Below are 13,555 nucleotides of genomic sequence, written 5' to 3' on the forward strand. Positions count from 1 at the left end.
TGTGGCGCTGCGAAGCACAGTAAGGCCAAGGGCCATGTCGTTGTTTACATTTTAACACAAAATTTATGAAAATTAAATGCTAGGACATACTAAAAACAGAAAATAAAATATTTTTAACAAAAAGATATAACCGACTTTAAAATCCCAAAATTAACCTAAAAGCGAAAAATAACAACGTATGAGCTACCTTCTGATTACATTGAAGGCGGTGCAACCTCTGCAACACAGTGCATGCATTAACTAAAGCCGATTAAATCATAAACTTAACTCTGTCTCCTGGAAATTGAGTTGAACTAAGGCAGTCAAATTAATAAATAAAACCAGACATCTTCAACCACATAATATATTCAATCCACTATAAAAAATATAATAAAATCTCTTACCAATGTTCGTAGGTAGTAGGTACCTATCATTAGAATAAGACTCATTATTAATTCAACATATTCATAGCGGTGTCTATTGGCTGATTTGATCATATTGGTAAATCATCTTTAATTAGCAGTAAAGTAACTCAGTTGCAATCAATTCTCTTTGCAGAATCCCAAACGATCGAGGACTTTGGCGCCGCACTGCACCTGATGAGGTCAGACCTCGAACACCTTCGCTCAGTCTTCATGGCGGTGGAAAACGGTGACCTCGGCATGCTCAAATCCCTCGGCATCAAGGACAACGAGCTTGGAGACGTGAAGTTTTTCCTGGAGAAGCTGGTCAACACTGGCTTCCTTGACTGAATAGCGCCGGAGTCCGCCTCAGACTATTATCACGTCGTCCAATACGGTCCCATCAGCTCCTCATTCTACAGCTACCTTCCCTACGAATCCTTCAAGTACAAGAGGAACTGATGTTCTTCTATCCTTCTAAGTGAGAAAGATGCGTGATTGAAGTTTGTAATCCAAGAGGCAACCGTCTGTTATATGGATTGTTTTCTACAACCGGCCACGTGGAAGCGATTCTAATTGGACGGTTGCTTCTTTTTTGTTGATAGTCGATTTATTAAATCAACACTCGGTTACGTGTGAAATTCTGACAAATTAATTAACTTGGAAATTTTGATGCATTAATAAGATGTCAATCAGTGTCTAAATAATTTTATTGGCTACTTAAATCTTTTTAAAATCGAGAAACTCTGATTATAACCACACCCAAAAATGTATTTTAAAAGTACAGAACAGAATTTTGCGCCTAAGCAATTGCGACTAATCGATTTGTCTGATCCAATTAGATAAGTGCAAGGGATTTATTTTCATACTTGTAGCACTTAGATTAAGCATTTTTTATTGATTGTAGACTATCCGTTTCAGTTTTCAAAACTGTATTTAATATTATGAACAGGAGGTACTCGCGTCCAATCATCATGTGCGCGTTTAAATGTCGTGTTTTAGGTAATTTAATTTTTGTAAGACAAAATTTGCCATTTTTAAATATATTAATTTTAAAAAGCTAATTATAGTATTACCTATGAAAAAAAAATTACAAACGAATTGTCATAAAACAATCTAGAATATAAAGTTCGACTTAATAAATAATTTATTTGAGTTATTAAATAATTTGACATTAACGCGCGCACAACCATGATCATGTTCATAATTTTACAATGTATTTTTTTTTTTGATGCGATTGTGTGAATGTCTGTCGCCCTTTCTTTATACCTTTCGAGAAAATTCTCATCTAAAAATGTCAGAGGCGACTCCAATGAAACGTAAATGTCCATGGTAAGCAAGATATAAAGCTAATTTTCATTGTCGTTTAATCATTACTTAATTAGTTAGTTAGGTAACTAAGACTGAGGGCTTATGGACTTGGTTAAAGTGTTATGTACCAGTCTAAAATTTACATTGATGTTTTATTATTTTTTTTACAACATTGTATTTTCAAAAATTTTAATTATTGTGAAATACTTATATATGTAGATGTTTTATTATATTTTATACAACATTGTATTCTCAACAATTTGAATTATTGTGAAATACTTATATATATAGTTACTATTGTATATGTTTATAGCGAACAATTAAATAATATATTTTGGCAAGGAAATTTTTTACCAGGCAGTAGACGTAGAAGGATTTTTTGTGTATAAGTTTATAGATGTAAAATTTGTACAGATATGAAACACTTTGAACAAATCGGTCACTCGCTCTTAGACCATAAAGAATGCATGCGCTTTGTATCTTGGCTTTTGGATTCGATTCCAAAGTAGGACCACGAATACATATCATTAACTTAGTTGTATTTAGTATATAATATAATACAATAGTTTTATTATAACCCGTAGCGGATAAAGTACAATTATTTTAATATGATCGGTATTGTAGTGTTTATGAAACAATTTTTAGATCCCTTTAGTAGATATTTAGTAGAGTTTAACACAAATACATATCAAGCATCGAAGGTGCTTCATTGAACGCATACATATCAAAATTATGTGATTAAATAAATGTTAGAATAAGATACTTATATTTACAATTATTCTACTAATCTAATGAGTAGAATCACTCTTATAAATATTTTTAGCGAATTCCCTTCTGTCAAAGATAGTAGCGTACCTACCGACCGATAAAAAATCGCCAAGGTTCTTTCCGTTACATTAAATGAAGGTATTCAGAAAAAAATACTTTGATTTTTTATTTTGTAGGTTGTGTATGTCCTTACAGGTACAATACTATTGAATCTACATAAAGGGAATTCGTTCTTTCAAATAATTAAAGATACCTAGTTTAAAAATATATCGTAGTGAAAATATCTATTCGGTATGTAAAATATGAACCTATCTCAACTGTATCTACCACCTGCAATTATTTACCTCTTACAAATATAAATCAGAATGAATATCTTTTATATTGTCGATGTTATAGGTAAAAAATATCTATCAATTAATTTTATAGTACGATTATTAATTCCAGTAAGTAAAATGACAAGTGCATCTGCCACTGAAATGTCATTTTATTGACTGGAATTAATAATCGTACATACGATTAATCTTACTTAAGATTATTAATTCCAGTCAGTAAAATGACATTTCAGTGTCAGTTGCACTTGTCACTTGTCATTTTACTGACTATAATTTATAATCCTACTCTAAGTCACTATTTTGTTATTAAATTAAACTTTTTAGAAAACAAAAGCTTCACGGTGCGATGATGATTGCAAAACGCATAACGCATAACCGTCGATCTACACGATGCGTTGCGACACCGAATAGGCGGCTTTTGCAAAACCAAAATGATATTTGTCCATTATTATTATTATTACATTATTATACATTATTTAAGTCGTCCAAACGACGTCCAAAGACGCTATACGAAACGATCCTGCGATATGCTTATTAGTTCTGCAATTTCGCCGAGGAGTTCCGTCTCAATATGTTCTTCCGGAACCATAGGTTCTCAACGTTGGCGATAACCCCGTTGTGGACATTTCATATTATCGGGGGTGGGGGGGGGGGGCAGTAGAGGACGTACATAAACAAGCTGCAGAGGCTTTAAGATGGTACAAAAATGGAAATACTTAGACAGCTCAAAATAATAGTCTTCTTTTTTTTACGTTTACGTACATTAAATTGGATGTTAAAATTTTTGTTAAGATTTGAGATTTAATTTTAGAGTTATACGCTAAGTCAAGCCTATAGTCCGCTGGGTGACTTTAAGCTTCCTTAATAACATTAAAATAATCCGATATTTTTCATACCTTCATATAATATACAACTTTAAGGGTATTTATATAATATTTAACTTGCGTCAGATCTCTATAATACATCTAGTCTTAAGAATAGTGTCTATATTATAATAAATCTCTACTCTATTAGTTAAATGTGTTTTGATCTACGAATAAGTATGGCTTATAATATGTTCTTCGGAGACAAATCAATAAATGAATCATCTTGAATTGGTCTTTTATTGTATCTTATTACCACACTATCTATAACTACTAGATAAGAAATGTCAGAGCTGTGCCTATGTAGCTAAGCAGATAAACGATTTAGATTAAATTAATTAATCTCGATTTGATTTAGATATGCCAATAGATACCTACTTATACCTATCTACATCCTTTTTAAATTTTAACAGTTTTCATATTTTTTTTTTTTATTATTCTTTACAAGTTAGCCCTTGACTATAATCTCACCTGATGTTAAGTGATGATGCAGTCTAAGATGGAAGCGGGCTAACTTGTTAGGAGGATGAAAATCCACACCCCTTTCGGTTTCTACACGGCATCGTACCGGAACGCTAAATCGCTTGGCGGTACGTCTTTGCCGGTAGGGTGGTAACTAGTCACGGCCGAAGCCTCCCACCAGCCAGACCTGGACCAATTAAGAAAATCTCAATCTGCCCAGCCGGGGATCGAACCCAGGACCTCCGTTTTGTAAATCCACCGCGCATACCACTGCGCCACGACGGCCGACAAAAAACACTTTATACTTTAGAAAACACTACACAAACTTATATATAAATATCGCACCATCCAACCACTTTTATAATCTTCTAAGTGGTTATATGTGGCTGTATCGTGTGATTTTTATATAAGTGCAGTGGACTTCTGCATTCGATTCGGAGGGCATAGGTTCGAATCCGGTCCGGGACATGCACCTCCAACTTTTCAGTTATGTGCATTTTAAGAAATTAAATATCACGTGTCCCAAACGGTGAAGGAAAACATCGTGAGGAAACCTGCATCACTAAGAATTTTCATAATTCTTTAAGTATGTGAAGTCTGCGAATCCGCATTGGGCCAGCGTGGTGGACTATTTTCCAAACCCCTTTCATTCTCAGAGGAGACTCGTGCTCAACAGTGAGCCGAATATATATACAATATTATGATGAATATATAATATTGATTATTATAAAATTGAAATAAAACATATTATGACAAATTAAGGTTAAAATATAATTCAAAATCAACCTTAGTATATTATTTAATATTTACACAATGTAACTTTTAATAATTAAAATACAAATCGTAAATTAGACAATTACAATTACCTACTTGCTATATTCTTCAATTAAAATAATAAACAAAAGCAACATAGTTTAACTTTCAGAATTTAAACACTATACTATGGCGAAAGAAAATCATTTACTGTAACCACTAACCTTTCAGCAAGACAGTTAAGTTTAAAAAATATTCGAGTTTTCAATTTATTATTAACTTTAGGAAAATTTAAAAATATTTTAACTTTGGGAACCAATAGCGGTCTAAGTACCTATTGGGGAAAAAATATTCAGTGTGGCAACACTTTTTGTCTATGGTACGGTATGGTAGAGGAAAAATTTGTATTTTTACATGGAACGAATAAACTCAAAAACTGCTGGAACGATTTTAAAAATTCTTTCACCAATAGAAAGCTACATTACAGTAACATTACATTTTATCCCCGTATTCCCATGTGATTGGGAAATACGCGGATGAAACCGCGAGGTGCCACTAGTGTTTAATAACAATCAAAATCAAAGTGATAACTGTCAACATAACGGTTTCAAGAGAATGAGTTAGAAAATACAATATTATGTTAATAAATTATAGAACCAAGATATTGAGTGGGCTAATACAGAAATTATGAAACATGATAAACGTAACGATAAAAACGAACAACTAAAGGATGCGTAAATTAAATAATTTTTGTATTTCATAAAAAACATTATAAAACTTCTGAGGCGTATTATTCAACTAACACAGAACACTTGTGGATATAAAATTGTTAAGGCCCTGGCTTATTGCTTATAGTGTCGATTCGAAAACTTGAAAATGGCATACCTTCCTTACGAGTCACTTAAAGTGTTTTTCAGATAGCATGGGTACGGTGACAGTCGCCTGTATGACGTTCTTATTACGTAAGTACTTATCGTGAATCGCGGCAAACTTTCAAGAGAGAAACGAACTGTCACCCCCACCATCCTACATGAAACGAACTGTAATGAGTACATAGACTATATTCTATTTTCGGAAGACTGTTTAGCTTTTAAATAGCAACCGTTTAAACGTTAGTTAAACTGAGGTTTCGAATCCTCTACTACTTATCTTCATAATTAATCTTAATAATTTAGCGAGCTATTTCTGATGGGCTTACGTTCCTATAGATGTTATCCTCAGTACTTAATCCAAAACCAAACCGTCTTCTTGAAATAGAATATCTATACTAGCATTAGACTCTCAGTATCCCGACAAAACCTGTACACAGGTTAATACATTTTACCAAAAACACTCCAGTCAAACGGTACTAAAGCTAAGCTACTTCACAAAAAAAAAACAAGAATACCATTTATTAACCTATTAAATACATCTACATTCCATTGGAATTATAAAACTTATAGTGACACTTACACTAAGTATAAAAATGTAGCCTGATCAGAAAAATAAACTGATACAGACTCCTAAAAAGTACTTAAAGTACTGGCGCCCTCAGGCGCTCATTCAGGTTTTATTTTTCGAGACAGGCTTGTACATTCAAACTGTTACCTAACATATGTCTGTTCAGTTTAAAGCTGAACTGAAAATTATTGCAATTGTAACCTGTCACTTCACGGTCATAAAAACTAGCGTTCAATTTAAACAAAAGGGTTGAATCTATCTTAGGATATGTTTAAAATGCAAATTTTTATTAAAGCCGCCGCCAACAATTTCATCTGCGAGGAAAACCCTGCGCCTTGTAATTTCAAAGAACACAATTTGTCTTCTTCCTTCCGGCAAGTGTTCCCTATATTAAATATTATATTATATGTGAAAGTAAACATGTAATTGTCAACACTTTCAAACTAAAAAAAAATATTATTATAAGAATACGAGATACCTATATATTTTATCACATTATCACCAATGTTTAATTTCCAATTATCAATTTACCAAAAACTTTTAAAATAAACCTCTAATAACAAAATCAAGACAAATCCAGGAGTCATAACGATGAACTGCAGTATTCCAATATACAATAATATGTCAAACAAAACACTAGCAGATTTAAAAATAGTAGCACTATGTAAAATGTGTTTACACAATATCAAATACCTGTCCTTCTTCTTTGTTCTTCATACAACAAAATTATTTTTACACACAAAACTTTGTCATTATACAAGTCAATTATAAAACAAAAAGAACTGTTTCAAAATGTTTGTAATTATTTAAATGAAATAAGGAAAATATTCAATAAATCTATACACATATATTTTCACGTAATGGAGATAATATCCTTCACTTTCGCCACTTACTTAAATGTTTTTATTTGCAAACAGTCATTTAGACTGATTAATTTTATCAATCATTTAAACATGGTTCATTTTCGAGCCCTTTTTTTGGGCTTTTTATCACCTCTTTTTTTATCTTCCTCGTCCATTTTGTTATAGTGTGAGTGTATATGTGCCATTAATTTTATTTCTCTACTGAACTTTTCATTACACATATTGCATAAATATGTTTTGTCTTTATCCACTGCTTGTTTCGCGACATTTGTGGAAGTAGATATTTGGGATTCTTGAATAATACTATCAGTCGGCAGTACATAAGAAGGTTGCAATAGAGGATCAACATTTATCAATGTAAAAAATGCAGGGTCAGTGGCTGGGGGGGTGGTATGTTCCAAAGTAACTGAAAATTGTTGCTTATCGTTCACATTATTTGTATGACGTGATTTCCGCGGCCGCTTTTTGGGCACATCTTCCTCAGGCGGTGGGGGTTGCGGTTTCGTAGAAATAAGTAATTTACTAGGGTTTCCAGTCTGAACTACCGTGTAAGATAACTTTTTCATAGCAGGTGTAGGAAATGCTAAGGGCGGCGGGTAAGCTGATGAAGACTTAATTAACCCTACGGGATAGGGACTACTATCTGAGGCGATGAGATTTGAAGGATCCTTGTTAGGTAGTACAGCATTTTCTACTGTCTTAAAAGTAGAGTTGTGATGTCTAGGAATAGTCGTTTTAGATTCAGTCAGAGTGACTGGAACTGTAACAGGTGGTTCAACAGTTTTGACATTTTCAACTGTTGTATCTTCAACTAAAGTAAAGGTGTTGTTAGGGCCCGGCATGAGTTTGTATCGACTATTAAGACTTGGCACTGTCGGAAAATGTACAGAAGGTACTTGGCTACCAGATGTTATGGTTGCAGTAATATTAGGTAAGACTAGTGCTGTATTGTTTGGCGTCGCTGTCACAGTATTTTGGTTTGAGTTACCTTGTAACAACGGTTCGCTCGTTGAAGGGGTCGTTTTAGTTTCAGCCCGCCTGATTTTACTAGCAGGACCAATTTTCGGTTTTTTTGGCTTTGTCACCGGCGGAGGCTTATCTTCATCATCATCGTCATCTAAATTTATAGTTTCACTTAAGGCTACTGGTGCTTTATTTTCAACAGCTTTAGTCTTATCAACTAATATGCCATGCTTACTTTCGTCTTTTTTAGGAACTGTAGTTATGTATTTCACAGTCGATGGAATTTTAGGTGGGTCGGGCGGTACAAAACTTTTAGAGTTTTGGATTTTTGCAACACCATGTTTAGCACAAGCGTGAGACATGACTACCTCTTTTTTTAAGAAATTTCTGTTACAAAACTTACATTGAAACAGCACACCTACACCATTTACTTTGATCATACTTACATGTTCCATTATATCAAATGATTTTGGTTCAGGAACTGATTTTGGTGCTTCAGGTTTTGGTGTTTCTGGTTTTGGTAATTCTGGTTTTGGTGTCTCCTCCAAACTAAAATTATTAATTTGCAATGACTGTTTAATTTTCAAATTATTTTCCTTAAATACAGGCTCTTCTTTGACTTTAGTTTCATTTTGCTCGCGTTTGCTTGATTTTAAGGATTCTTTTTTAATTAGTTTATTTTCCGTTGTGTCAGCCTTTTTTTCGTTACTTAATCTTGTGAGTCTTTTCACTGGAAGGTCATCTTCGTCAACGTCATTTTTATTCATGTTTTTAAATGAAATTACAGGTTCATCGTCACTCCCTTCAGTTCTGTTATCAGTTACTCCTGTTGGTAAATTTTTACTGCTAGTATCTTCTACTTTTTCTTCACTTACTATCTTATTGTCTTCTTTTATCTTTGAAGATATTTTCTTGGTTATTTTTTTTACAGGAACTTTCTCTTCCTTTATTGGTAGTGGATTAAGAGGAATATCTTTTATTCCTTCCATTGCCTTTTTAATGAGTGCGTCACAGTAATCTTCATTTGATATATTGGACTTATTAAGCTTTTCTTCCCACAGTTCTCTATGTTTAGTTTTGAACCCAGTCCCTTTATTACCCAGAGCTTTATGGAGGTTCTCTTGTGTCTTAATACATTTTTGAATAAATTCATAAAGTTCTTCAAGTTTGGCAGAACATCTGAAGCATATTTTATGTGGTAGTTCATCATTCTCTGCAATCTGTAATCAGAACATAAAGTATGATCTTAAAAATAATTTAAATTTCGATTATTTTCTACAGCAAAGGCAAAGAGACAGACATTGCATATGAATTTGTTGCATGTTAATCTACATAGCATAACTTCACAGTAAATTTTATTACAGAATACAAGTTGTTTGTTTATTAAACAAATAAATTATTAACCTAATATTCCAAAATGTGATTAGGCTGGCAAGAACAATTCAATTAATCCAGTTAAGAAATAAACAAGGTTTTGGGAGATAATTGATAACACCAACAATTTATTTAACAGAAACAACAGCTGCATACTCAAGTTGTAAGATTTATTTTGCAAAAATAAAATATATTTTATTAATTTATTTTAATGCTAGAAAAATATAATATAACTATTGTTAACATAAAAGCTATTCTTTATAACCAACACATTTTGTATATCTTATTGTTACAACTGTAAAGTAGCGAAATGCTGATGACTTTAATATGAGAGGGATAATATAGCTAATGATTCAGAGATAATCAATTCCAACAATGTATAATTTATGTAAGTATTGTGTAACTTGGATTTTTTTTAAGGATATCAGAAAACTCCCAGAACACCCCTATATCCAAATCCAACCTGTTTTGTTTACTCTATCATTAACTAAGTACTCATAATATCTAGTAAAACAGAAGCAGGATAACAAATATAACACTTGTGAGTACAAAATTGGAGTCAGTAGACTCCAATTTTGTACAAAGAGAGAAAGAGAGGGAGACCTTGAGACAGATGGAAGGATAAAATTAAGCGTATTAACATACCTAGCTTACATTATTTGAATAAAACTAAACTAAATGTAACTTAGCCAAACTTAGTAAACTAATATTTCTATAAAAAATAAATGGCTTTATTACTTTATTTTTATTAATTTATTTATCTTTTAAAAATCCATACATACATATGGATGTATGGATGTCTGTATTCTTGACAATATACATTATTGTCAAGAATATCATTTCTTTGGAATGGCTTCCCTTAGTCAAAATTCTATCCTTTCGCCTCTTTTGTGCAACCATTATGAAAATAAACAGCACAACTGAAGCCCTTATACTAACAGACATTTGTATATAAACTCTTTTAGCTTTTTTCCTCCTAAGACATATTATATAAAATAAATTGTCTGTTTATCAAGCAGCTCCAATATGTAGCATGCTGTGAATACTTTCATATTTGTTGACTTAAAAGAGCAACAGTAATCCATGCCCATATCCAAGCCTGTATCTGTCTCGTTAGTCAAGTGGCAGCCCATGTGGCCTCATATCCTAAGGTCTGGGTTTAACTCCTGCAAATACTTAGCCTGGAGTTGAGATGTAGGGTGCCTCAGAGCAGAGAGAGCAGCATAGAAATTTGTTGGTCCTAATCAGTCAGTTAAATAGTCGAACATTGTCACCCTAACTCTGCCAACCTGTATTGGAGCAGTGTGGAAACTTTATACCCCCTCTCTTAAAAGAAGAGAAGCCTGTTCCTGTATTGGGCGGGTAAAATAGGCTGATAATGTATACCTTAAACATTTAATAATTTCGGTATAATTTATGTTTAATGTACTAAACTAATAAAAAAATTACAGTAATAACTATATACTCAATGTATTTTTGAAACGAAAAAGAATTAGGGAGAAACATTTTAAAGTAGGCAACCCTGAAACAAGTGATACTAGCACAGCTACAAGACACCTACAGCTGTTTTGAATAACTATTACCACTTTCAGATTTTATACTCACCCCAAAAGGCATAACTGTGGCAATTTTTTTTGCCGTCATCTTATCAGCTTCAAAAATATTGAGAAATGGACCATCTTTTGCTTCGCACAGTCTGCAAACTTTGAGTAGAACTGGTCCATTTACACTGGCAGAACTTAAAGCGGCAGCTATGACCTCCGTATTTATTGTATCAGCTAGACATGGCGGCGCTACAGGAGCCTTTTTAGCGTTACTTTTCTTTACGTTCTTCTTTTTAGCCATTATTTAAAGTTCGTTCAGCACATTTACTGGAGAAAAATCACTCAAATCCACGATGATAGCTCGTCCACAACAACCACATACAAATAAATTACCATTATCCATAGATTAAAGACTTATAGAATATCACCATCACAGACTACAAAAAACTACCCGCCATTTTAACCACAGATAGTGCACAGATTAATGATATGTGTACTGCTAGCAAGTGCAATGAGCCCACAAAGGCTTCTTCGGATTACTCTAGCAGTTTAGTCGAGTAGCGTAAAATTTAAAGACCGTACAGACTACATTAGTGTTTTAGTGGAGTACGAACAATTTTTTGGCGGTAAATCCAAAACCGGCTCTAAATAAATATTAAACTCAGTTATTCCAATATTTGCGCTATAATTTTCAGAATTTACTCTAATTTTTTTTTAATTTGGCGGGCGATTTCAGTTCCCTACTTTCATTAGCCAAACTCTAATTGCAATTTATTTAAGCATTTAAATATAATAAGTAGTCTGAAAAGGGGCCATGCTTCATTCCACCGAATACTGAATCCGAACTCGTTTAACCTACACATTCTTTTCATAATTACTGTGCTATGGACTTGTATCGCACTTAAATTCATCAACAAAGTTGTCTCATGCCTGTCGTTTTTCTCGATAAACATGTTAATGGATTTTAAATAACGTTGTTAATAAATTTTTGGATAGGTGTTATAACGTCTAGTGAGTCAGGTCCATATCTAATTAGTCAAAGGTGGTTCTCTTTTTTTGAGAAAATAGAATGGGTAATCAATGCGTATGCGTCTCAATGACCCTATATTTACTAATTTACTAACAAATTTAAGGTCTTGCTTTATGGTTTAAGGTATTTGATGCGTCACGCGTCCATAATGCGTCTATTATTGTGTAGTAGAAATTGGTAGAATTTCAAATAATATCGTCTGGCAACTAAAGAACACGGCAGCCATCTTGAATTTAGTATTGTGTCAGTCGGGGGGGCGGTGACATATTTTACCCGTCATCGTCCTACATAATTTTGTGATTTTGTTAAAACGTTAAAAATCTGTGTTTTAGAAGTTTATAATAGCGGTATATGTCTGGACTGAACGTGATGATGGCGGGACAGACGATAAACGATAGGCTGCTCGCAGCTCGGCACAGTATAGCAGGCCAGGGGCTAGCGAAGTCCGTATGCAAAGCCACTACCGAAGAAATGATTGCACCGAAGAAGAAACATTTAGATTGTAAGTAATCGGTTACTGCTTTCACGTGGTCCGTAAAAACATTATCAACTACGTCACGACGAATATGAATTTCTTTTTGCATGACATTGGAATGCTGGTCGATATTTGAGCTGACGTCTCGTCACATTGTTTTTACAATGAAGTGGGTTCGCTGCATATCACGATAAACTTTTACATAATTTTGTCTCGCGATGTTGTTGAAGCCTGACACACATTCTCTATTATGTCATAATGCATTGACTGAGTGTATACAATAAGAATGAGGTATTTGCAAAAAAAAGCTATTACCCTTTTATTGGGATTTGTTTAGGAAAGAAGTGTTGCAACGCGCAACCACGAATCCGGCTAGTTTCAAATTGTAATTGAAAGTTGTTTTTATTGCACACCATTTATTGACCAGAGATCCATTAAATAGGCAAAGAATGTTTCTTCAATTAACAATTAACATGAATAGCGTAATTAAAGTCTTACAGACAAGAGAAGTCGTATATAAATCAAAGTCAAAATCAAACCATTCATACCTAAATCAGCTAAATACATCTGTATAAAATTTGGCGTAGAAATAGATTTTAGTCTGAAATAGCACTTTAATCCACATATTACCACAAAAAAGGGTTATATTTTAATGAAACAATTGGCTAGGTATGAAATTAACCTTACATTTAATATAAATATAAATTTACAATACTAGTTCAAGTCAGATTGGTGATAAATCAAGAGAATATATAAATTTTAAGAGGTGAATTTTATTGGTTTATTTTTTTGCATCCAATTTTTTATCTCTCTTTCCTTTATCTATCAGAGATTAGTCTCTGGACCATAACCTAATTAAATGACTGCTTAGAATTTAGAAAATTCTTTTATCACTCTAAAGTCACGTCATTTGTGACTTTCACCACTTATATTTTTTTACTGTATTTTCTTGGTTGAAGCCACAGGGTGTAGGTTACTTTGTAATAAACCTATCCTT

The 13,555-nt window shown here is 33.2% G+C and overlaps 3 protein-coding genes across 13 annotated transcripts in view; 2 read left to right on the plus strand and 1 right to left on the minus strand.

Annotated features, from left to right (window-relative positions):
- LOC112043374 (IDLSRF-like peptide) overlaps nucleotides 1-3,531 on the plus strand; it is a 104,324-nt gene extending 100,793 nt beyond the window's left edge. Inside the window, exon 6 of the mRNA XM_024078756.2 lies at nucleotides 538-3,531. Within this exon, the coding sequence (XP_023934524.1) occupies nucleotides 538-731 (194 nt within the window). The 3' untranslated portion in view covers nucleotides 732-3,531. The remainder of the gene's footprint in view (nucleotides 1-537) is intronic.
- A 1,332-nt stretch (nucleotides 3,532-4,863) lies between these two features.
- Nucleotides 4,864-11,457, minus strand: LOC112043376 (titin). Its single transcript, XM_024078757.2, has 2 exons — nucleotides 11,115-11,457; nucleotides 4,864-9,355 (listed from the first exon to the last, which is right to left on the minus strand). The coding sequence occupies exons 1-2, from the start codon at nucleotides 11,352-11,354 to the stop codon at nucleotides 7,268-7,270; spliced, it is 2,328 nt and encodes a 775-aa protein (XP_023934525.2). The 5' UTR covers nucleotides 11,355-11,457; the 3' UTR covers nucleotides 4,864-7,267.
- An 846-nt stretch (nucleotides 11,458-12,303) lies between these two features.
- LOC112043377 (phosphatidylinositol-binding clathrin assembly protein LAP) overlaps nucleotides 12,304-13,555 on the plus strand; it is a 46,115-nt gene continuing 44,863 nt past the window's right edge. For 5 of the 11 annotated variants that reach the window (XM_024078758.2, XM_024078759.2, XM_024078763.2 and 2 more), the window contains exon 1: nucleotides 12,304-12,585. In XM_024078758.2, coding sequence (XP_023934526.1) covers nucleotides 12,435-12,585 — 151 coding nt within the window. In that variant the 5' untranslated portion in view covers nucleotides 12,304-12,434. The remainder of the gene's footprint in view (nucleotides 12,586-13,555) is intronic. The other 6 variants (XM_024078768.2, XM_024078761.2, XM_024078762.2 and 3 more) reach the window with 4 other exon arrangements.

Source organism: Bicyclus anynana, chromosome 22, assembly GCF_947172395.1.
Source record: "Bicyclus anynana chromosome 22, ilBicAnyn1.1, whole genome shotgun sequence".
Classification (NCBI taxonomy): domain Eukaryota; kingdom Metazoa; phylum Arthropoda; class Insecta; order Lepidoptera; family Nymphalidae; genus Bicyclus; species Bicyclus anynana.